The sequence below is a fragment of the Vanellus vanellus genome (genome assembly GCF_965231255.1).
Source record: "Vanellus vanellus genome assembly, chromosome: 27".
Classification (NCBI taxonomy): domain Eukaryota; kingdom Metazoa; phylum Chordata; class Aves; order Charadriiformes; family Charadriidae; genus Vanellus; species Vanellus vanellus.
The window spans coordinates 1,953,285-1,979,207 of record NC_138932.1 but is presented as its reverse complement, the minus strand read 5'-3'; the positions used below and the strand labels follow the sequence as shown (position 1 = coordinate 1,979,207).

The 25,923-nt window shown below is 46.1% G+C and overlaps 1 protein-coding gene across 1 annotated transcript in view; it reads right to left on the bottom strand.

The window, feature by feature from the left end:
• The window catches only part of POGZ (pogo transposable element derived with ZNF domain), a 37,418-nt gene extending 22,799 nt beyond the window's left edge, over positions 1 to 14,619 (bottom strand). The window contains exons 1-2 of the mRNA XM_082496278.1: positions 14,408 to 14,619; positions 2,184 to 2,308 (exon numbers count right to left, since the gene is read on the bottom strand). Of these exons, the coding sequence (XP_082352404.1) occupies positions 2,184 to 2,307 (124 nt within the window). The 5' untranslated portion in view covers position 2,308; positions 14,408 to 14,619. The remainder of the gene's footprint in view (positions 1 to 2,183; positions 2,309 to 14,407) is intronic.
• Positions 14,620 to 25,923: the final 11,304 nt, after the last annotated feature.

Genomic DNA, 25,923 nt, shown 5'->3' with positions numbered 1-25,923 from the left:
GAGCTATGCAAGACCAAGCACGTTTCCATATTTTTTCACCTAACAGCATCCATCCCAAAGCATTTAAAAGTCTATGACCCAATGAAGGAGAAAGGCCACGCGACGGTGAGCAGGAACACACAGCACCACCGAGGGCGCGTTCCTCACCCCATACAGAGTTTGTTTTCATTCCAGTGGATCAGAAAAACATAAATATAACTCAAGCCATCAAGCTTACCCTGAAACACACAGCCCTAACTGTGATGTTGAATACTTTGGTGTTGAATATTTCGTTTCGACAGCACTAACAGAGCTGACTGAGCTGCCAAGTCATAAATTCTGCCGATTTGGAGAGTAACTGTGTCTGGCGGCTGTAAAGGTCACTTCCCTCCCTCCTCTCTCCCAAAGCAGACCAACGCACACCTCCGAGATCTTCAGATTTTTTCAGCACTCTAAGAGCAGCGCTCTGATCAAACATGACTTAAGAAATTCTACAAACCCTCCTTAACATTCAGGCTGGCGCTGCGGGGAAGAAAGAGACCCCAACACACGGTAACGCTGCAGCACGGGAAGAGGGCAAATCCAGCGCGGCTCCAGCAGCAGGGCGAGATGCCAACGGCACATCGGGCAGGGCAATTCCTGCGCGCAGGCAGCCCAAACTGTGCTCACCGCCCAAGTCTCTTCCACAGCAGGAATTTACGATTAGATGACAAACTACAAGAGATACACAAAGGAAAAAGGACTATGGAAAGTGATCAATGGAGCCACACTGAGTAACGCCCCTGACTTCAGCTCTTAACCTAAAATCGGAAGGTTTTACTTCCCCAACAGCTACCACCAAGTCTGTTTGCACACCAGAACAGAAGAATAAGCATATAAGAGATGACAATCTTAGGTAGCCATGCCTACAGTTTCATTCCTCTAGTACAGACTAGAGTGATTAATGTCTAGAAACATAATACCCGCTTTTCAGGGAAAGGTTTCTCCAAAGCTTGCAAGGAACTAAGCCATTAGGAAACGGTTCGGTGTACCTCTGCACTGTACCACACGTGCTAAAAAACCATCTCCAGCTAGTCTACAGCAGCAGCACGCAGCTATCCTCCCACACCTCGGATGCTCCCGCAGCCTGGAGAGAACACCGCACATAATCAGAGTGCAGCCAGGGACTGAGAAAGGAAGACAAAACCATTACTATTTGTTTTCTTTCCCAACCTTCTTCACTGCATTTTCAAGTCATGTGCTGGAGCTCTGGATTAGTTTCCAGAACTTACCATAGTTCTTACTTTTGAGACAAACAAATAAACAAGAAATAAAGGAACAAAGAAGAAAGTTTCTCAGACTGTTGTGATCTGCACAACCTTTTCAATTTTAAGATGCGACAAAGGCCTCTTATGCTCATCATAAAGGTTTAATTTGTGTCAGGCAGGTACACGCAAAACGGCCCCACTGACTGTGTTGATACCAACAGAAACCAACAATCAGAAAGCACCAGCCTTGTATCTTTCATAGTTAGGGTTGCATTACAAATCAAATGATTCCATTTGCAGAAAATAGGCAAAAAACCCAAACCAAAACCCCAACTGAAACCGATTATATCAAACCATGTGTTAAATCAGTAATAAGTTAATTTTAACCTCACTAGCTTGACTATGTAAGTTGAGTCACAGGAAGTACAATTCACCCAGCGAATACCTGGCTGCCTCACTCATTTCAAAACTGCCAGAAGGATGCAAAGTTCGTCACCCCTGAACGCCGACAGATACTAACGCACCTCGTAAAAGAAAAAGCATCATCTTCTATGTAAATTATCGACACTCTACTTTTAAGAAACTGCTACTTCAGCTGTAGAACATGAATAACTCAGCCAAAGTTTCCTTCTCGTTTTTCAAACAGACCACCCCGTCCAACACCTGCAGAAATCATACTTCTCTCGCACAGAGCAAAAAGCTGTTTCCTGCCTCCTAAACTACTTATTCACGGGACACCTGCGCTTACGCAGCATCACCATCACGTCAGCTCTAGCTGGCACTCAAAAGCTCTGCTCGCAACTACAGACACTGAAACTTGTAACATTACTCATTAACAGGTTTTTTTAGCTATCAAGTAAGACTACTTACTGGATAGGATGTAACTAATCACTGCCATTTCCCTTTAAATTTTAACGCCGATAACAGGAATAATTTTAGACTGAAATAGTTAATTACCCGTAGCAGTTTTATCAACTGAATTGTAATCCTCAACAACAGAATCTTCAATCACATCACTGATTTTCTGCCACGGTTCCAGCTCCTCCTCCTCACATTCCATAAAAAGGTCTGTGTCCGCCATCCTGCAAAGAGAAAAGAAGAAAAACCTTTATTGGAAAACTGTGTTTTCTCAGGCAGCAAAAGTCTCATTGTAAGAGAAATACTAATGCCAGAAATACGAACACTGGGTTTGTTTCCCAGTATTCCAAAGAAAAAACAATTCAGTCGCATATTTTCAGGTTCTTACTTATTTCTCTGGTCATAGAGCTGACCCCACACCCTACTTCAACAGGCTGTGTTTCCTTTCCAGATAAATCTGTGAAGTTGGTGCTGAAAAGCCCTGGTTTTGACTAAACATTGCAGAGGTTTTGCCTCTCCTGCATAAGAAAGCCAACCTACCAGCTTTGAAATCAAAGTCACCACCCCAAAACTCCAGTACCTTTAAATAAATGAATAACTGCGACTGAAAGAAGGAAGAACCATGTTTTTTCTTCTGTTTGTGGTTTTGAATATTCTAGGATTACTGCCAAGACACATGACAGAGATTGAATATCCAAGCTTAAATGAGTAAGAAATGCACACACAAAGGTGCGAACAGTCCTCAGCCAACCTCGGCCGACTCCTCCGACCAAAGCCACACGTACCCAGACCCCGGCACGCTCCCCCAGCCCCCGGCACGCTCCCCCAGCCCCAGCTCCTAACCCTCCCCGGAGCACAGCGTCCTACAGGCAAGCATCAACTCCTTCAAAGAAAAAAAGTAAAGGGGTTTTCTGCAATTAGAGCCGCAGTTATTGTCCTTCAACTCAAACAAATGTTCTTTTGATCTCCAAAGTACCCCGTTTCTCCTTGTGAATGAGTCTCTCTCCTTCTTGCCACCAATCTCTAAAACTTCTATTTCAGCTATGTCTTTGTGAGACATTGGGAAGCAGAAATAAAGGCCATTCCACACGCAGGGGGTGCATCACTGCTAATACAATGATGTTATACATTTTAAATTGCAGTGTTACTTTCTGCTCCACTATTTACAAATCTTCCCACTTTGTTTGCTTCTCTAAGCACTGCCGCACACAGAACACAAGCTTTTCTGGATCTGCCTACGGCAAAAGTCACGTATTTTCCCCTGGGACCGCATTTAATTGAGACCTCAATGGTGTATGTACCTGTATGCGTTTAAAGTTAAGAGTTTGATTAAACATTCAGACCATCAAAGCCAGAGTTAAAACCAAAATGATTTACAATTATCAACAGTCTCAAGTGTCCTACAGGAGGTCTCTTCTCCGAAGGTGGGAGAGTTGCCACCAAAGGTCTCCAAGTTTTCACCAGTGTTACTGAGGTCGAATCAACAGAGGCACATTGCCACAACTTCCAAGCCAAGAAGCCAAGCTGCGGAAAGGAGCCCTCTCCCAGACCACCTTTGCGTTGTTTCAGGATTTGGCTGTTTCTGAACTTCACTTATAAGTGACTCTAGTGCAAAATTTTAATTCTCCTTAATAATACATTTAAAAGTCTTTAACCAATATGACTAATTCTAGAAGCTCAATTGCATTTTTAAAGAAAATAAGGATTATTATAGGAAGCACACCACCACAAAAACTGAATTGCCTAACTGCCACGGTTTAACCCCAGCCAGCAACCAGGGCTACGCAGCCGTTCGCTCCGTCTCCCTCCACAGGAGAAGGAGAAGAGGGAGAAAAAGGAGGGAAAAAAAGCCTTGTGGGTTGAGATAAAGACAGTTTAATAGAACAGTAACAGAAGAGGAAAAGAGTAATAATGGCAAAAGATGACACAAAATAAAGTGATACAATGCAACTGCTCACCACCCGATGGCCGGCAGCTGCAGACCCCTGTCCCCCCACCCCCAGTCACACAGCAGGCACGGCGCCCGCGGTACAGAATACCGCTCCGGCCTGTCCTGTCCTGTCCGCGCTCCCCCTCCGCTCCCGTGGGAACCTGAAAAAGGCCTTGACTGGACATAAACATCGCTCAGCAACAACTCAAACAACGTGTGTTATCAATGTCATTTCTCATACTAAATCCAAACCACAGCAGCTCCTAGGAGGAACATTAACTGTCCCAGCCGAAACCAGGGCACCGACTTCCCACCTGGGTTAGAGCGAAAAACAATCAATTCTTTCCCTCCACCACCAGAAAGGATGATGAGCAGAACGCGTGGCAGCTCCGGACTGAATCAAGTTCTCTAGAAGGGATCTTGCTCTTCTTGATTACATTTTGGTGGCAAAAGAGACTTATGATTGCATTTTGTATTCTCTACTACCATTTGACAGCCATAGAAATCTGATAAGAAATGTTCTGAGACAAACTGGCCAAAATAAAGAGCTTCTAATAGGGAACGAGCAAGAAAATAATCCAACTCATGTACACACAAACCTGTGTTTTCAACAGCCACAGAAAACAGCGATGACCAGAAGGTTTAAACACAGAATAATGTTTATTAGCTCACTGTTGAAGAGCTAGAAGAGATGTAACTTTAAAACATAAGCTGGATTAAGTAGCCACAGAGCAATTAAATTATAAGTCTCCTATCATTAAGCTATGTCTACCCTTCTTATCCTAACACAGTCGTAATTCCGGCCAAACAAATGCTGAAGCTGCTCTGAACCTCAGTCTGTACATCGGTCTAAAGCCAGGGTTTACAGGAGCAAGAGTGAAGGCTCTGGGGGTGGCCACTTTGTGCAAACACAACCTTTAATTTTTATTTGTGTTGTGCCACACTGGCTGTAACATGCAAACGCACGATCATCCGGAATTTCCCGCAATACGACGTGAAGCCGAAACAAAATTTTGACAAGTGCTGAAGTAAGTAACTGTCTTAACCAGGTAAGCCTCAAAAAAATAAAAATCCTAAAAACTTGTTAATGTTTGCCAAATTCAAATTGCCAGCACTTTTTCTGAAGGAGCACATGCTGCTGTTTTCCCCTGGATACAAGGACAGCCCTTCAGACTCCCGTTTTTCTGCGTTGTATCTGCCTACAAAGGCTTCACAGAGCTCACGCTGCGGCGCTGTCCTCACACAACGGTGTTTTACTAACAAATACTCATTTTAGTTTTCTGCTTGGTTATACTAATACAAGTAATTCTCACTTCCCAATTATGCTTTTGAAGCACAGTAATATTCATTTTAAGAACAACATACAGAATGATATTTAGAGGAAGCCCATCGCACCTCTCGCGTTCGGTAGCTGATGGCCTTTTGCTCCCCAATTCCTCAACATCCACATCGACAGCGGAGCAGACGCTGTCGGCCGGTCCCCACGCACAGCTCTGCCCTGCCGGCCCCCCGGGGGGGTACGCAGCAGGAGCGCTTCTCGCCCAACTGGTTTATGCCCGTTCACACAGACTGCCAATGCGAAACTCTTATTGAACACAGCTATCGCCATGCCGCACGGCTCTGCGTGTTACAGGGCAGAATCTCAAGTAATAGTCAATGAAAACACCTCTGTATTTTTGATCTCCATGCAACTGGATGCGCCCTTCCTTTCTGAAGGCGCTTAGAAGACAACAAAAAGCCCCCAAAGTCCAACCCAGCTCACAAATAACTCACTCCTACGATGACCGCCCCCTTTGTCTCCGAGGGGATTTGGGGGGACCGAAACAGATCGCTCAAATGGAGGGCGTCCGTGGGCTCGTTCAGCTACCAAAAACACTCTTGGCAGAGAAACATTATCTAGTATTGTGATTTTACAAAGACAGCATAAAGAATCCCGTTTCTCCGGACACGGGTAGAACAAGAAATAACTTCTTTTCTCGCTGTTTCAAGTCCTTTTCAGTCAGTTTTTAACCTAAAAAGCACTCTTTCAGGAACTTTTAAGTGACGTTGCCTCTTCCAGCCGTCCCCAAGCGCTCCACTCGGGTATTCTGTCCAGAGATGCGAGCGCATCTCCAGAGCTGTTTTCTCCTCACTCCTATCGCTCCTTCCCAGCGGGCATCTTGAGTTGAGAAAAACTCGGGGACAGCTCGGGTTTGCCAAGCCAGCCCGTGGATCCACCAGTCCCAGCAAGTTCCCGGCAAGCAAAGGGACATTTAACGGTTCCTCACGCAAAATGAGGCGGCTGCACTCTGCGTGCTGTAACACTGCCCGCAGCGCAACGCTGAGAGAGACTTAAACCAACTAGAGAGTCCAGAAGAGCGCTAGAAAACGTGATCTTCAAAAAAAGACGGAATGACCTGGAGTCGGTTCAATCTATAGAGGAGATTTCTGAAGCACAATGATCTTCAGATGGGTCAAAGGCTATCGCAAAGCCGAAGGACGCGGTCTGTTCTCCACATCTGTGATGGAAACCAGAAACGAAGGGCTCAAATTGGAGAGCAGAAGATTCCAACTTAGACACCAAAAAACCTTCTCGGAGCAAAGGTGAAGCCCTGCAACAGGCTGCCCAGGGGACTCGGGAGATTCCCAGCTCTGGATGCCCCCGGGAACGGGCAGATCTGTGAGAGATGGAGGCAAGCTGGATTAAATGGCTGGCCAGGGACATCGGAGGCTCCAGTTTTCTAAAGTATCGTGTAAATGATGAACCAAATACGTATTACCAGGTATTTCTGCGCTACGGTGGAACAGCAAGTATACTTTAGTTGTTGACACTGAGGCTTTTGCTACAGGAAGCAATTAAATACTCCTGTAACAGTTAACTCTCTTCGTCTTGCTGAACACACAAAGCATCACTAACAAACACAGCGCATAAACCAAGTTACCCCAACTTAACACATCCAAATTCCTCCTCATAAATATTCTATAAAGCAGTAGTTCTTTAAATGCTCCCATTGAACTTCTCACAGAAACATATGCCTAAAACTAGCCTGAGTAAAATTCCGTGTCATCCACAAGAAAAAACAGCCAACTGATTAAACAAATAAATCAAGTCTCTTACTTGTCAAATGAAACTGCATTAGTATATTTTAAAGAAACAACCCAAACAGCACTGTAATAATTCTAATATACAATTAAGCCAGTGTATTACATTAAGCATGAACAAGCTCACATTCTCCACAGCACCCATTCCCTGCATGCTTCAAAGACATTACCAGCTTCTTCATTTACATAAAACCTGCAGTGTGTAAAAAATTTTATTAACCTTATCTCCAAGGTGGGAAACAGAGTTCAGTGAAATTAAGTGACTCGCCAAAGATTCTGCTAGCAGCGAGCGGCTTAGTCAGAAATAAACCTCTGTGCCCAGCCCTTATTCACATCATTGAACATAAACTCAAACTTCCTCCTGCTCTGTTAGAAAAAACAAACAAACAAAAAAAAAAAAAAAAGGAGAGATGACAAAAATCACTTCTGAATGACAAAGGGTAAGAAAATAGATTCCAAGAAATGAAGCTCTGAAGTACAGGTTCACGCCGGAGACCTGCTTAGCCGGGGAAGGCAAGAATCAAACAGCCTTAAATATTATTTTCTCTGCCTGTTAACATAAACTTTTTTATAATGACAAGATCTCAGCAAAACCAAGAAAAATTTTAAAGGGGAAATCCTGAAGATCCTGAGCGGATAACCATTGCAGCTGATCAATAACTACATATTTATGATTTTCAACATTCATCCTTCACAGAAACATCTAGAAAAAAATCCTCCGTGAAGCTTCTAGGACAAAGCTTCTCTTCGCTGGCAAAACGGGTGACGCTGACAACAGGCACTATTTGTCGGGAATCATATTACTGCACGGCAGACTCGTAACAGGGCCTTAACGCTATAGCAATGGGCAGCCTATAAATAGGATAAATAACCCGCTCTATTCATTAAAGTGTGCACATATGTCTGCCCAGGAAGGTTAGAACTACAGAGGAAGTCTTTGCGCACATTGTAAAAACCATATTATTCAACACCTCGTAATTATTCAAAAGATGCAAAGACAAAATGCTAAAGAGCCTGTAGTTACAAGCTTCTTTTGACACTAACTTACATTATGCGCATAGTATTTCATCTGTTCATATCAACTGAGCTAAGAAAATGTCTCCTCTCTTCTATAATGTAACAGCTTTGTTTTTCAAAGCTTTGATCTTGAATATTTTTGTATGTAAGAAGCCTTTGCTCAATAAAATGATTAATCCCAATGATAAATACTCTACATTTAGCTTTTCAGCACACAGTTGGCAGATGCTTGGTTGAAAAATATGGATGCCAAAAAAAATTACAAAAAAAAAAAAAAATAATTACAAAGTGTTCTAGACACACTGCAAGAAATACAGCCTTTCAGACTGAAAGGTATTTTCTCTCCGCTTTAGTTGGAAAAAGGGAGAAGACCTTCAAGGGAAAAGCCAATATATATTAGCCTCACACAAATAACTGGCACAACCGCAGGACATGGTAGACCCTTTATTTTTTGTCAGCTGCTGCGGTTCATACTCATTGTTGCCATACAGGGGAAAAAAGCCAACAGCCATTAAGCTCCTGCATGAAAAGGCCGGCCACCTGATTACATTCTCTGATCACCGCGATCACCATAACCAGGGGAAATCCAACAATAAAGATGTTTTATTTGCATACAAGGAGAGAGATCATGCTGTCATGAGAAAAGGGGAGATGCTTCTCTTTTCTCCTATGCCTCACTGCAAAGAGAAAAATAACTTTCCCTTGTGGTTTCAACCAAAATTTGGAATCTGGGATGCAACTGCACTTATTTATCAATAAGCCACTTTCAGCTAGTTAGAAAGATACCAGATACCATCCCTACAGACTGCCAGAAAATGACCGGGCAGGTAGAAAGGACGAGACATTGTGCTCTGGTTTAAAAGATCCCTGGCACTTTCCATCTTCCTAAACATCTCGATAAACAAAATAAACACTTAGCCCAGTTTCTCCAGCTAAATGAGGTGGCAAACAAAGGACTCGGCTACCACAAAGCAAGGTTTAACTCAGTAATTTCACTGACTCTGCGATGCGAGCGGAGAGCGCCAGGTCCCGAGTGTTTTCCATTACCCACAGCACCTGTGGATAGCAGGTTTTCCATGACAGCTGCGGGATAAGGCAGCTGGGTCCCATTGAAGTGATCTCTAAAAGATGTGTGCTTATATATTTACAGTTTCATTCACAGCTTGATATTATTTGACACAAAGCAAACAAGTTATGACATACATATGCTGTATATACACACACTTCTTTTTAAAAAGGACTTCAAATTAATGACTCGTTCACAGTGTTCTTCAAAATTCACATGATGGGATGCACTACTCTTGCTATATAAGCTTCATCTTCTATGGCTTTTAATTAAAAAAAAAAAAAAAGTATAAATAAACCAGTACTTGTCAGGGCACCGCTGGTGGCCCAATTTCTGCCTACTGGGTGAAATCATCTGTAACACAATCAGTCTTAAGGGCACACTAGCAGGTCAGAAATAAATACGTACTCCATGATACAGGTGACTTGGTAAAGCAAAAAGCTGAATTTTGTTTAAAGACAGAACAAAGAGGAGGCACAGAGACTATTATCCCCGAGGGACAGAGCCTATTACCCCGAATTTCACAACATCCTCCCTCCAAGGTGATGTTACCTATAGAGGTACGCACACAGCCACGTACTTCACTGATGGAAAAACAGAAGAGTCCATCAGCCTCGCTCGGATCACAATGGGGAGTTTTGAGAGAGCAGTGAAGGACCCAGAACCTCTGGTCCTACTCTCACTCCCCCTGAGCCACCTGTATCGCCTTTCTCCGGACAGGAATGAGCTCCACATGCAAATACATTTACGCTCTCACCATCACAAAATGGGTAGCAGGTTAAGTCATTTTAAATAACAGATATCCTAACCCTAAAAGAAAACATCCAAACCTTCACAATTCCTAATTTAAAGCTTTAGTCACATTTTCAAAAGAGAATACGCACCTTCTTGTGAATTTAAAACATAAAAAACCAAGTGAATGTGCAGCGAGAATCAATCCAGGCGTGAGCACAGTCAAGGCTCAGGCTGGGCTGGCCACAACAGATGCTCTGTTAACCCCTCTCCCTTCCCAGAAGGGCAAAGGAGAGAGAAGGAGGGAGAGAGGGTTATGGGTTGGAAAAAACCCTAAACCAGCTATAATGAAATACTAACAATAAAAAGAAAAGATAGTAATATTGATAAGAAAATAACGAAATTATACAAAACCACTGTCAAGCTCCCAGGATGACGGTCACCAGCAGGCATCTGGATTCTGGAATGCACAGATGGGCTCAAAGGCAGACGAAGGGACAGAGTCCCCCTCGGCCGCCAGCCACGGAGGAGAGAGGCTGTCCCCGCTGCTCCCTCAGCTTTACACCCAGCGCACCGCCGGACGGATGGAATGCCCCTTGGGCAGGGCTGGCTCACCTCTCCTGTCCGCGCCTCCCCGCAGGAGCGGCCCCGCTACCAGGCGCACGACACAGCGTGCTGACCTCGGTTGTTATGGGAATAAGTATAAGCAGGAGCCTCTCCGCATACCAGCCCTCGGCATTAACTATAAACATTAGGCCTTATCGCTCTGGGAGCGGGCACTGCCCCGAAAATACACCCTTAATTTCAGAGAGCGCGGTTAGTTAGAAGAGACTTAACTGAAAAGTAAAATTACTGAACAGAAAATGGGTTTCGTTCTATCTCAAACCAGGACACGCACACAGCTTTAACGCACTAGGATCGGGTTTTCTTTTTTTAAAGAAAAAAGTCCCAACTGCCTCCCATGGGGAACCCACACTCACAGGTGGGTATCAGTGATGAAGACCTGAATGAAAGCTGAGGAAATACTTTCTGAACTTTAAAGATGGGCCCTGCATCTTCCAAAAGTCTATGACTAATGCATTTTAGCACAAAGGTGACTCCTGCAAGTTCTCGCCCAGAGCTTCCACCCCATTCCCCAATGCCACACCTGGCAGCGCGGCAGCTCGGGACAGCGCTGGCACAGAGCGGCCCCAGAACAAAGAGCGCGGCCCTGCGACGGATGCGCAGCAGCTCCCAGGGAGGGGACGCGGGGGCTGGCGACCGGGCCTGCGGGGAGGGAGGAAACGCACCCAGGGCGCACTCACTGGAACGAGGGGAGACGGCGGTTCTACCCCGCAGCGAAAGGCGGAGGGCAGGCTGGGTACTAACCTACATCCCAGAGGACTACATTTTGAGCACCAAGTGTATAAACTTGCTTCATCCTTCTCGCCAAAGGTTTGGCAGCTTTTATACCAGCCTAGATTTGCCGTCGCAGATTTAACTGCAGCATGGGTATAATGCTATCAATACCCCGATCCTTTCCAAAGATGCATACTAATAATTAATTGACCCTTACATTTTCTTCACCACTTGCTATAAAACAACCTACTCCCCTCCTGAAAGTCCAGAAAAAAAAAATCTAAAATATAATACCAAGGGTCTGTCTTTAAGAGACCTACAAATAAGCTGGAGATAGGACACAAATTAATGCACAAATCAGCTTGTCTTGTCCGAGTTCTCCTTCTGAATGGCCACTTCTTCTCTTCACTGTCTTCCCCAGGTGACCACCCAGCCTCAACAGAATTCCTGTCTTGTTGCTTATTTCCTCACTCACTTTCGATAACGTGTACTTAACAGCAAGGACTGTATCTTAACTTTTTAAGAACCCAGAAACCCAACGAGGTTACACTAAATGCAAATGAATCCTACGATGAAGGTTTCTGCTGTTAAGACATGCTGCAATCCCTGCCCTAAAAAACGATAATGCTCTTCAGTGGCTTTTAATGACCAACTGGCACAGCCTAAAACTGATATAATCTAAGTGATGAAAAGACATATTGGACGATGTTTTCATTACTGTTTACATGGCTATTCGTCATGAGCAACACCTCCGAAAGAAGAGGGGAGGCGAAAGGCACGGCGCGAGCTGAATGCCAGATTTCAACAGTTCCATCCTTCAGGCCAAGGCAAATTCATTTTCTGTTGACTGATGTGGTTGACTTGACTTTGCCGGGTACTGAAATAATTTCAAAAGGCACATTACATTAAATGATAGCATTCATAGGAAAAGTCCTGTATGTTTTATTAAAGGCTTTGAAGTGTGTGATGCCTACTAATTAAAATGTAATATTACACACACAATTATAATGATTGTTATCTACCTTAAAGTTTGAACTGCAGTGTGATGAAAACAAATTGCTTTCTGATTATTTGTCTCCGCAGACTGGCTTAGTACTTTTGGTACATTTTGCAAGCATGGGACTACCCTGAAGCTTCTAGAGGCCAAAAGCGTCCGTAGCTATGTTTCTGCAAGGGGCTCTTCTGCGCCGAGACAGTATAGAGCGCTCCACTCGTGTCACTGTGGGTGCAGGTCTACTGGCATGAGGACCACTGAAGGTTCTCTGACCATATCTAAGCAGCTGTGGGGATGGTGCACACAAACAACGTAACCGCGTCTATCCACAAGCACAAGACCAACTGGAAGGAACATTTGCAGAACCCTGCACCCAGACAGAGCCTAAAGCAGTAACGGAAAGCAAGCTCTCTGGGTGGGCAGCCCTGCAGGACAGCCTCGTGCACACTAATAATTATACAACTGAGAGAGAGATGTGCGTGCAGTAAGCTTGACTTGATATTCAAGGATAAATATTACCAGCTGCAGCAACCTGAAGCTATGAGACAGCATTCACAGAGAACCAGAGTAGGGAAGATGCACAGTTCATATATCCTTGCAAAGTATTTCCTAAAAGAAGCAACAGATCCCCCCCTATCCTCTACCCCTACTTCCAATCTCTCACTCCTGCCCCATTTGGTATGTCTTGGTGACAGCTGCAACTCTTGCCAAGTTAATAAAAATAAAGCTGTGTGTGTTGTCATGTGTTGCGTGTTTTCTGCAAGGTGCTGGGCAGCAGGATCCATGCCTCTCCTCCATCTCCACACGTGCTTTATGTCGCATCCCAGCCAGGGGAAGAAGCAGAGCGCGGGGATGCCCTAATGCAGCAGCCTGGGTTCCCCTGGCGCCCAGGGGAGCAGGACCACAGCAAGGCCTGGGCAAACATCTTGACGACACCAAACATCTAATTTTTAGTATCTGTAGCCAGGAGGATCAGCCTTGGGGTATTCTGCATAAAGTCTTTCAGCGATCCCAGTCCTTCTCCAGAATAACCCACTAAACTGAATTCCTTACCCCACCACGGGGTGGGCGAGCAGGTACGTCGGCGCACGCCGCTTACCAGGGAGAAAGCGCTGGCCAAGGGCAGCGAGCGACCCAAGACTCCTTGTCAGCGTAAGGGGACGGGGTGGCGAGGAACAAGGGCCTGCAAGCTCAGTGAAACGAATAAAAAAAAGAAACAGTTCCCCTCTCCACCTCCTCTGCCGTGCTTGGGAAGAGCCCCTTCCAGGGGGGCCGCGGGCTGCCGGCGCGGAGACCCCTCTGGGTCACCAGAGGATGACAGCAAAGGGAGCGGCGAGCGGCAGGGCCGGCAGAGCCCCCCGCCCAGGGCAGGGGGAGGCCGGGCAGCCCCGCTCCCCTCGGCCAAGGAGGCGGCGGAGAGGGGGAACCGCTCTGCCAAGGCGGCGAAGAGGCAGGCCGGGGGGCGGGGGGGGGGGGGGCTCACCCTGCGAAGGGTTGGGCAGAGACTCACCCCCCCACCCACCCACCCCCACCGGTAACTCCCCTCAAAAAGGGACGAAAAGGGCATTTCTCCGGAGAAGCGAAGCAAAAACCCACCCTGCGCGTATTGTGGCGGCTAAGAAAGAGAGAGAAAAATAATCCCCGTGCCCAACATGGCCGCCCACCCAGCACCAGCCATGGGAAAAGGAGGAGGGGGAGGCCGGCCGGGGGGAGGAGGAGGAGGAGGCGGCCGCCCCCCGCCCGGGGGATGGCGACCCCGCCGCTGCCGCCGTTGTGTGCGGCCTCCCCCGCGGCGGCGGGAGGGGGTGTGCGGGAGCGGAGGGAGCCGCCGCTGCGCCTCACCGCCGCCCCCCCCCCCCCCCCCCCACCCCCGGGGCGGCGGGAGGGGGTGTGCGCGGATCCCTCCGCCTCCCCTCACAGCCCGGGCGGGCGGGCGGCATTCCGCCGCCCAGCGGGACCCGCCGCCGCGGCTCCTCCCCGTCCCCCGCCTCGGCAGCCCCGAGCCCTCCCTCCCGCCGCCGCCGCCGCCACCGCTTTGTGTACGCCGCGCTCCGGCCCGGCCGCCCCCCCACCCCCTCTTGTCCCCCAGACCCGGGCGGTTCGAACCGGTTCCAACGGTCACCAACCGCCGCCCCCCCACACATAACGGGCCCGCACCGCCTCACCTTCCTCGCCGCCGCGCTCTCCCGCCGCCTCAGCCGCGGCCGCTCGCTCTTAAAGGGCCCCCGCTCCGCCGCTCTCCGGGCGAGGCGACCGGCAGGGGAGGGCAGGTGGCATCAGCCCCCGGGACCCCCGAGCGCGGTGCGGAGGAGGAGGAATTATGCCTATCCCTGTTTCTGCTCGCCTCCCGGCGCTCTCGCGGGGGGCGGCTCCGCGCGTTGCGTGTGTCTCTCACTCCCCCCGCCCCCCCCACCCCCCCCGGGCCAGAAGAGAGGGAAGGAAAAAAAGCGCGCCCGGCGGGCTGATACACACGCAGCTCCCGCAGCCACACACACATACGCGCGCACACACACACACATACATACACACACACACACAAAAAGGGGACCTGGCCGGCGGAGGGATACGGTGACGTCATTTCCTTCTGGGCCGCGGAACGGCGCGGGGATTGGCGGACGGGCGCGGTGACGTCACCGGGAGGCGGGCGCCGCCTCTCCCCCGGCCCTGCCGAAGTTTGGCCGAGGCGCGGACGGCGCGGTGCGGGAAGGCGGCTCTCCCTCCCCCCTCACTCCCTCTTTACCCCCCCCCTCCCGCCGTGGCGGGGCCGGTGGGCGGCTGCGGGGGGGCGTCCCGTCGCCGCCGCCGGGGTGGGGGTGTCCCGGGTCCCCGCGCGAGGCCTAGCGCGGCCTGGCGGCCGCCATGGCCTCAGATGGGCTGTGAGGGGGCGCGCGCTGCCGCCCCGCCCCGCCCCGCCCGTCCCCTCAGCGCCGGCGCTGCCCGGGAGCGACGCGCGCCTCTCGCCGTCCCCGGGCCGCGGGCGGTCGGCCTCGGCGTGGGCGGGCTCTGGCCAAAATCCGCCACCTGTGGCAGGCGTTGGTTTCGGCTCTACCGCCGTCTGTGGGGTTTGCCGCCTGCCGTGGCTTCCCTCACGTCTCGGGGGCCACCGGACGCCTTTAGGTGGGCTGGATGGCGAGGAGGCAGTGCTCCCGTCCACAGGTGTATGGGCAGTTCGGTTATGGATGCTGTTATTAGCTCTTGGTGGCTTAACCACAAGGTTATTTCGGTGGCAAACTGTTCCAATCAAGCCAGCCGCCTTTGCCCCGTAGCCATTGGTTTTCTTGGGGACAGTGAGGAGAAGCGGTGGCGGTACCGCACTGAAACCCATCGTCTGTAAGAAGTAACGTGTTCGATGGCCAGTGCCATTCCTGCAATTCAAACACGTGTTGCTGGCTGTGTCCGCCAACAATCAGAAGGTACGTTTAGAGATGAAAGAGACTCCCGAGGTCCAAAAATTGTTAAGAGGCCTTTTGGATGGAACTATTCCTTATCTCCGTTTTAGGTCCCTTCTGTGAGACCCGCGGCAAAGGTTGGCACAGGTGTCGTCCCTTGGGGATGGCTTCGAGGGGGAGCCCAGGGATTACATCACCGTAAACTTCTCCCCAGGCTGAGCGGAGGTGTCCTGGCCGTGCGCTGGGCACGGCGTACAGAGCGAGGTCAGGGGCTGTCCCAGGTGCGAGGGCTTTGCTTCGGTGGATGCTTAACCCTGTGTATTTAAACGATACGCACACAATCAATGCAACTATATAAATGCCTAAAATTGTGTATTTGGTTAAGTGCATCGCTGGATTGGCGCCATCGAAGTTTCCTGCACTGTCAAGCCAGCGTGTCATCAGCGACTGCGTTTCTCCCTAGCGTGAATTCAAATGGTTCATATCTTTAGTAATGAAGTTATTATTGTGATTATATCTTTAATAATGAACTGATTGTTGTGAATAGTTTAGGAGTGACGGAACATGCAGCTTTTACCAGACCAAATACTGAAGATAGCATGGTTAAAGCAGATAATGCATGTTTTTTATTAATAGTTAACAAAAGTACAAGTATACATTTTATAACTGTTAACATTTATATCTTCATCATGCTTTGAAATGTTATTTTATTTATTTATCTTAAAACACTTACGAATTTGGTAAGCAGCATGCTTCCCAAATGGACCCCCTTGCTGTGATACCCATGTGTTGCTAGAACGTGATTTATTATTCTGCGGTTCATTAAACAAGCACATTAATTTTCTTCTGATGGTCTTCATGAGTTACCAGTCATTCTCCCTGGTTTACACAATGCACCAGGCTACTTCACCTCATGCTGGAGGGAAGCGTTTTCATTTAACTGTCTCCCTGTCACCTATAAATCATATACAGACGCAATACAAAGGGCCGCATTCTCTTCTGTGGTTATGCCACTGATAATAACAACAAACATCATTATCGCTAGTTACGCATTTGTATTCCTGATTGCGCTTCAGAAGCTCTGCCTTAGATGAAGCATTATTTAATTATTTAATATAATAATAGCAATTTTCACTTGCTTTTTCAAGAAAAGATAATCTGGAAGCAGAAGCTATGACTAAAAAGTGATTTTTTCCTTAAATGAAGGGGAAAACAGCCAGCCGCACTGGCATTGCTAGCGATGGGAAAAATTAAGTTTGTAAATGGAATTCAGATGTCTATTGCAGCAGAGATTTACCAATGAACTTTTATATTACTGACTGATGACTAATGATTGTGTTTACCACTGAAAAAATTATCATCTGCTAATCCTAAACTTGATTTCTTCCTTCCTTGCAAATGCAGTGTTTCTTCGACCTAAGGTAAAAGCAAAGTAAAAAAAAAAAAAAAAGCCATAAAAATTCACCAGGGTGGTTTTGTCTTTATCCAGTGTATGTTCTGCAGATACCGAATTCAAATGAAATTCATGACAGGGAGAATGCAGCTGTTTTAAATCACATCCCCATTGGCGAGTTATTTTTCATTTTTGCCGTGTCCAGCTGGAACAGAAGGAAAGCTCTCTGTCTGGGGAGCACGGTCGAATGAGAAATTGTTAGTTGCTGTTGAGCTGCATAAATTCACAAGGGTAGCAAGATGGGAGTCTGACATTTTTGCTCCAAAAAGAAAGTTCCTATTTCTTTAGGAATAATTTCTTTAGGATAATTATGAATTATCTATGCTTTAAAACCCAACGCACAGGTGGAGTTTTGTGTTTTGCCCTGTAAATGCCAACAGTAAGTGCATTGGGGCAATCTAGGAGATCTGTTGGACTACAGGTGTCTCCAGTGGCTGAAAGAAGCGGGCAACCAACAAGTCTTGAAGTGGAAATAAAGCAAATGCCTGTGCAGAGATCAAACCGCAATTTTCCTCAGGGCTCAGTCACCCAAGAGAAACAGGTCAGGTTGAGATTGGCACGCACGAACCAGTCTAAGCGTGGCAGTCAACAGGGCATCTCCACTGAATGAACCCTGAAACATTCTCCTAATCTAATGTAGGTTTTAGTAAAAAGTTTGATGTTGGAAAACTGAGTTGATAAACTACGTGTTCCCAAGATAGTAAGTTGGAATATTGGATTGAGCTTCTGCAGGTAGGCGGGGTGTTGGATTGCCACATGAGGATTTCTGCCAGGGGTCTAAGATTGGAACCACCTGCAGCGCAAAGTGAAAAAGTTTCAACATGCAGTTTTAGAATAACTGAAAAATCCTTGGAAGGACGCACTTCAGCTCTGAAAGGGGAACAAGATGTAGTAGACTTTTCCCAGTTTTTAAGTATATTCAAAAAACAGTGTGGCCAGGAAAACAAATCAAGATTTTGAGGGAGCAGAAATTTCCTCTAGAACAAGTTTGAATTAAATAAACTTGGAGAATGCCACTAACAATTTGAAAATGAAATTATATATGTAACTTCTTTTTTCCCTGTGGCAGATTGGCGGAGTCGGGTACACCAAAGCAGACGGAGGCTGACGCAGCAAGGCGTGCTGGCTGCTCCGGACACCCAAGCATGCTACAGTTAAGTGATGTTTTCCCTGACTTTTTTCCAGTTTCTTTATTATATTCATTTGTTGCTTTAAGTACAGGATATTTCCTTGTTTCCCTTTGATTACAGAACTGTCTCTACATTTTATTTATCCCACTGAATTAATACTTTGGTTCAGTTTATATTGTTTGTGATAGATTTAACGTTAACTGGTATTCTTTAGTTCTGAATGTTTAAAGCCTCCATGTGTTCTATATTTCAATTGACATACAAAGTTTTGAACTTTGTTTTCAGCTTTTTCAAACAAACATTGAAATAAATGTCTCTAGCTCTTTCTAAAATGCTTTTCCCAACTTCCTCATGAAGCAGAAATCAAATGTCTTGTTTTACCTCAAAAGACTGGATTTGGGGAATCCTCCATTAAATATTTTTCCTTAATGCTTTGCACAAATGGGTCACTGTGATGCCTGAGGATGCTTATTAATTGGTTCCATGCTCAATTTAATACTCAAATACATTGTAACTCATTTACATTTACAAGGTGTAACACAGAGCACAAATTTTCATTATTTTACAGCTATAAATTTCTCCCTTCTCTCTAAAATTTCTCTATGGTAACTGTGTAGAATTTTTTGTCCCCTGTCCACTCTTGTTCCTGTACAACCCCGTGGACAGTGTACGGATAGGAATGGGTGACCAGGAGTTACTTAAACCACATAGGTGCCAAATGCATAAGCCTCAGTCACCGCTTGTCTCTTTGAAGATTGCTAAAAATTGTTAAAATCCCCCTACATTTCTTTTTTTCAGGATAAAAATCCACTGAGCTGTTTTAATATGGTGCAGAGAGGTAAGGAGTACATTTTTGTTGTTGTTGTTGTTTGGTCTCTAAGGAGTCTTTTTTTTTTTTTTTTAATTTTTACTTAAATGAGCTATTACAGTATGATGTCCTGCAGGACTTAATTAACTGTTGCTGTATGCACTTGGCCTTACATTTATAAAGACACTCCCTTGAAAAGAAACCGCCCTCTGAAAAAAAGATATCCCTAGAGTCCACACTGTTCCTGTTTGGCCAAGAGGTGTATCACAATTCCAAGCTCTTTACACATTTGTGTAACGGGTAAATACCGAGGCAGATCAAACCTCAACGTGTCCTTTTAGAGGGCACCCAACATTTGAAGGGGTACTAAAGCGAGTGACGGTACAGCTCCTCAGCTAATGCAGAGCTCTATTCTTGAGAGCGCCTAATTGAGCAGCAAAGGTACACATAAGGAGCAGGACTCCTTTCCTTAAAAAGCTGCGAAGACACGCCAATGTTTTACTGACAGCTAACAATACTAGTCCTGAAAGAATGACAATATAATCCACAAAACAGGCGCTAATTACTTACACAAATAACCTACCACTGCAGAAGAAACCTACTCAAGGGAAATCTTAATAAAAATAGAGTTAGAGGCCTCTAGCCTACAGGACTGGGGGATTTGGCCCAGAATCAAGATATTTCTCTGCAGGAAGCTGTTGTGGCTATAAAAATGTCTGTCTTTTTAATCATTGGTTTTGTTTGTCTTGTCAAGTCCCAGCTGAGATTTCCCTTTGCCGTTTCTCTAAACATCTGGTTGTTGTCATTTCATTATTATCAACCTTGAAGTAAAAGATTGGGCTCTCCAAGATTACGCAATTTCTTTAAGCATTATGAAATTATTAAAAATAATAAATGTGAGGGATTTTGTACTTCTTTCAGCTTCAAGCTGAGAGCTCTGTAAAGCTGAGGCTTAGCATATTGCCTCGTAAAAGAAAAACTGTGATTCCTTCTGATAGCATGACTGCGGGATTTAAGAAAAATCTCTATTGTAAGATTTGTGATAAAATTTGAAAGTTGTCAAAAGCATCATTTATTATTACATGTGTAGGTATCTAGCACTGGTTGCCAATGGAATCACCATATAGATGTAGTATTTTATATAACAATTAAAGAGCAATAACGTGGTTGGCAAATCTCAATGAAGTTTGAAGGCGGCTGTCAACATTTGTGGTGCAGGTGATCGCTTTGCCAATTTGGCATATTTGGCATCAATTAATGCGTCCAGACCTCCTTCCACACTGCTTTAAGACAAATTCACACTAAGGCTTTTCAGCCTGCCTCTGATTCCACAACAGGTTGGGAACAAATATCCAGATAAACAAACTCAGAAAGGAGTTCCAAAAACTTTGTTTAAAACACATTAGACATTTCTAGCTTCCAGGCTAATTCTGGTAACAGCGGTATTATTTTAGGAATAACACCCCTCCGCTTCCAAATTTCTCCATTTTTTCATAATCCCTTCTCTTTCATAATCCCGTAATCCATAACACTCGGTACTCCTGCTTTGCTATTGTTTGTAGATTTAATGTGGCTATTCTCTGTTTCACTCGTACTGAAATCGCTTGTTAATACGGATCCATAGCAGACTTCTATGGAGCTACAGGGAAACATCCTTCCGATTTGTCAGTGAATCCTTACATCACTGTTTTTTTGATTTAATAGTTTTGTAGATATTTTTACACCAAACTTACGGTTGTTTTATATAGACTGCATGCTTAGTTTCGAGAAAGTTGTGAGGCACATCAGACTTCTCACTCTGACCAAGATACATGTTCCCTTCTACTTCTGCCCTTTTGATCAAAGTCTTCTCTTATCACTGAAAGAAATTGGTGTGCTGTGGTTTGTTCTTGGTAATTATAGGCTAGTTCTGTCCATGTTATTTTAAGGTTCTAACAAATTGTTGAACAATTTTCCAGGGAGTGAAGTGAAGATGAATGGTGGAGATTTCCCGGCTTCTTCTTTGAAGGTAGGCTGCGATTGGCTCTTTTTTTGTCTTCTGCAACCTAATTTATCCTCTCCAAATTCTCAGAAATAAATTCTAGTGTCTCCATTGACTCCAGAGTTGTTGTGGATGAGATGCTTAAACTACGAATTAGGTCAGTAATTGCGTAGTTTTTGGGTTTGGGTGCTTGGCATAAAACGTCTGCAGCCAGATTTGCAGAAGGGAGAAGTGAGCTGCATATATTGTTATAAATAAGCTAAATGCTTGTGCTTTTTTAAAGTGGGCATTGAAATTTAGTAATTGGTTTTGGTCAATGGAGTTATAATTCTCTTCTCTCTCTTAAGTTAGCAATTGTCAAATAAACAAAATGATGCCACCTACTGCAGTGGGTATTGCACAGCTAAATTTAATGGTGTTTATAGAATACTCATATAGCAGTTAAAAAAATTGCATTTTCTTCTTGGTTGGAATGTTTTGGGCTTTTTTTTTTTGCTAAACTTGGTGTTATGCACTAACTATTAATCATTAAAAATGTATTAACTACTCAATGAGTTGAATTAGGTGTGTTTCTTACGGAAAATAATGGCGAGTTATTTCACAATATTGGATTTACAATGCACATTGAAAAGGCTGCTGAATTTAATTTATATCAGCATAAACTGGCATTGAATTTAATTCATATTGACACCCTGAACTGTACCTTTATTAACGAATGCTTGACTTTGCAAACACAATGGCCTCTTAATATATTTTCCTGATCATAATTCTTTACCAGGCCTGATTCTGCCCTCATCTCTGTGGCACTGGAAGGTTTTTCTGGCTGTCTGTTGGGTGTGATCCGCCTCTTGCTTCTCCTGTGTGGGGTTTTTCTTTCCCATCGTTTTTGGAGGGGAATGAATCTCTCTCTGGTACACGGCTCTGTTTTGCTGGGCTTTTTGTTTTGGGGTTTTACTTTTGTGTTGCTTTTGTTTGGATTTCTCTTTTTTCCATTGCTTTAATACTTTCTGCACAATCAAGAGAAGAAAGAAGTAACATTGCTTGTCTAAACGCAATAGTCTTTACTCAAGCAGCATTCTCTGTGACGTTTTTGCCTGAGGTTTGCAAGATTTTGCCTGTTTTGTAAAGATCTATTTAAATTGACACAAGGTTTTCATAAACATTAAAAGGATAAAACCTTGGTATTAAACTGTCTACCAAGCCAAACGCACAACAGGGAATTTTTAGTTGCTGTACTCCTTGACAATGACATTTAGATTTTTGTTCTCATGTTCTTGTTTTGGAGAGAGGGTTGAGATGTTTGGAGAGGGAGGAGAGATGTTGTTTGTATTAGTTATATGACTAGAATGAAAACATGAGTGCAATGTAAAGGTCCCGCTCCTACTCCTGAAGAGGTTTTGCACTTTGTATGATTGCAGGACAAATTATACAAACAAAATACATAACTTTTGGTTGCTTAATTCTGTAAACACGTTACTGAGTTCAAAAAGTCATTAGTAGTAAGGTAGACAGAGAGGTTGACAGGCAGCCAGTTTGAAACTTGTCCAGGGCAGTGAAGAAAAGAAATAATTTCTAACTCTGTAGCTATTTAATGTCATTTTATATGAACTCTTTGATATATGCCTGATCCAGTTTACAATGGTTAATAAGTATAATTCAGCTGGAGGCTGGAGCACCTCTGCTGGGAGGACAGGCTGGGAGAGTTGGGGGGGTTCCGCCTGGAGAAGAGAAGGCTCCGCGGAGACCTCAGAGCCCCTTCCAGTGCCTAAAGGGGCTCCAGGAGAGCTGGGGGGGACTCTGGGTCAGGGAGGGGAGCCGTGGGACGAGGGGAACGGTTTGACACTGAAAGAGGGAAGATTGAGATGAGATATTAGGAAGAAATTTTTCACTCTGAGGGTGGTCCAGGTTGCCCTGAGAAGCTGTGGCTGCCCCATCCCTGGAGGTGTTCAAGGCCAGATTGGACGGGGCTTGGAGCAACCTGGGCTGGGGAGAGGTGTCCCTGCCCGTGGCTGGGGGGTGGAACTTAATGATCTTCAAGGTCCCTTCCAACCTAAACCATTCTATGATTCTTTTTGTGATGCTTTTATACAAGGTCTCTCACTAAAAGGTGAGGAACCCAATATTCCACATGCTGTGCATATGTAATGTACAGGACATCAGTTAAACTAGAGAGCTTACAGTTTATTTTTCCATTGTAATTGAAAGAATTGACACAATTGTCGGTGGATCCTGTGTAGAATCTAAGGATAGAAAACTAAGAATTTTCACATGATATCCACCATGATCCACAATCTGAATCAAACATCTGAAAAACTGCATCCGTATATGAGGACATGCACCATCAGCTGAGAACGAACTATACAAAATCTCACAAACAGGAATAAAAGTAAGAGCGTTTGAAATCCTGGCCTTAATGCCTGGGCTCATTCCATGTTGCTCATGAAACGTAATGAAAATGTAAGGAAAAGTCGGGATGGGGCAGGTGGTGTGTTGTCCTGTGTTTCCAGGCTCGCTTTGAGAAGGCAACCAAGTTCTCTGCCCCATGCAGCACTTAGCGAACGGCACGTAGAACCGGGGAGCGCGGTGTTTGGGGAATCTTTGCTGTGTGAAGCAATGGACTAGATAAGACATCTGGTCAGATTGGTCAGGACCAGATCAGAATTCAGCTTATGCATAATTTGGAGTTCGGATGCCATGGAAGGGTATGGGCCAAGTGTGTCTGGCCCTATGTACACATGCTTTATGTGCTGCTGGGAATATAGTGATAGACTGTAACTGTCTCTCAAGATGAGGTATGCAGATGTGTTGATAAAAGTATTCTACTTTGATAAAGTATGTTTGCAAATCTCAGTGATGACACTTTAACGAGATTAATTCCTAGATGCAGGATAAAAGATCAGGCCTGCGCTTGCTGGCGGCGTTGCAGGAGCCTGAGCTGCACCACGGGCTGTCGCGGCAATAAGCGCTGTATGGATGTCACAGAGAGGTGGTGCGGTGTGGGCAGCCAGCTGAGGATAAGGTGTAACTACTTGTGGCTGCTGGTGCGGGATTGTTTTTAACACAGTCCTGTTTGGCTCAATGGGTCTCGCAGGAGCTGTTTGTAACATTTTCACCAGGCTGCTCCCAACTGCCCCCTTTGGCACGCACTTCTACTAATCTCGCATATTTCTTTTGCAACTTCCCAGCTTCAGTCTGCCTCCGAGGCTGTTCAAAGCCTCCGGGTGTGTACACGCTTATCTTGGCCTTTCCCTGGTGCTGTGTTTGTGATAGACACATCCCAAACTGTGCAGCGGATCTCACTGCCTCCACGGTGCCATGAGATATGAGCCAAGAGCACTAATGATGTAATACAATGCAATTTTCATCCTTAGCAATAATGCATTCCTTCATGGGTCAGATAATTTAAACAGAAGTAAACTATTGCCTGATCAGTTTGCACGTTTTTGTGGTGTTTGTGATACGTGCTCTCTGGCAGTATCACTCCCTGCACGGGACCTCAGTGAATGTGTGGACTGGCCTGGCTGTCCTCCTGCCGACCTCGAGAGCCAGAACTCCTGAACAGCCCCAACTCTTTCAGCCTCTCCTCATAGGAGAGGTGCTCCAGCCCTCGGATCATCCTCGTGGCTCTCCTCTGGACATGCTTCAGCAGGTCCATGTCCTTCTTATGTTGGGGACTCCAGAGCTGGATGCAGTACTCCAGGTGGGGTCTCACGAGAGTAAAGTAGAGGGGCAGAATCACCTCTTTTGACCTGCTGGCTACACTTCTGATGCAGCCCAGGATACGGTCGGCCTTCTGGGCTGCGATCGCACATTGCTGGCTCATGTTGAGTTTCTCATCAATCAGCACCCCCAGGGCCTTCTCCTCAGGGCTGCTCTCCAGCCATTCCCCGCCCAGCCTGGATTTGTGCTTGGGATTGCCCCGACCCAGATGTAGGACCTTGCCCTTGGCCTTGTTGGACTGCATGAGGTTGGCTTGGGCCCACCTCTGCAGCCTGTCCAGGTACCTCTGGATGGCATCCCTCCCCTCCAGCGTGTCTGCCTCGCCAAACAGCTTGGTATCATCGGCAAACTTGCTGAGGGTGCACTCAACCCCACTGTCCGTGTCGCTGACAAAGATGTTGAACAGTACAGGTCCCAGTACCGACCCCTGAGGAACGCCACTCGTCACTGCTCTCCACTTGGACATCGAGCCGTTGACCACAACTCTTTGAGTGCGACCGTCCAGCCAGTTCTTTATCCACTGAGTGATCCATTTGTCGAATCCATGTCTCTCCAGTGTAGTTCCCTGGGTCTTCCTTATTTCGCTTTTTGAAAATAGGGTTTTTTTCTTCTTTTCCAGTCGGCAGGAACCTTACCAGACCACCACGACTTCTCAAATATGATGGCTAGTGGCTTAGTGACTTCATCTGCCAGTTCCCTCAGGACCCGCGGATGTATCTCATCAGGTCCCATGGACTTGTGCATCTTCAGGTTCCTCAGATGGTCTCACACTTGATCTTCGCCTACAGTGGGTGGTTCTCCATTTTCCCACTCCTTGCCTTTGCCCCCTGCATCATGGGCAGTGCGGCTGCAGTGCTTGCCAGTGAGGCAAAAAAGCCGTTGAGTACCTCAGCTCTGTCTCTGTCCCGGGTAACCAGTTCTTGCATTTCCTTCCGGAGAGGGCCCACATCCTCCCTAGTCTTTCTTTTCTCACTGACATACTTAAAGAAGGATTTTTTGTTCGTCTTAATGTCCCTGGCCAGATAAGCGTATAAACGTATGTGGGATGTAAACAGGAGCAGGTAGAAAGTGCAGCGGCGTCAGAGCCCGGCGTGGCAGCGGCTGGGGGCTCGAGCAGGGCTCTGAGAGCTTCCTCCACTCTTCCCCGGGAAGCAGGAGCTGAATTTCTGTCCCTGTCCTGCCGCGCTCCCGGCTGCGCGG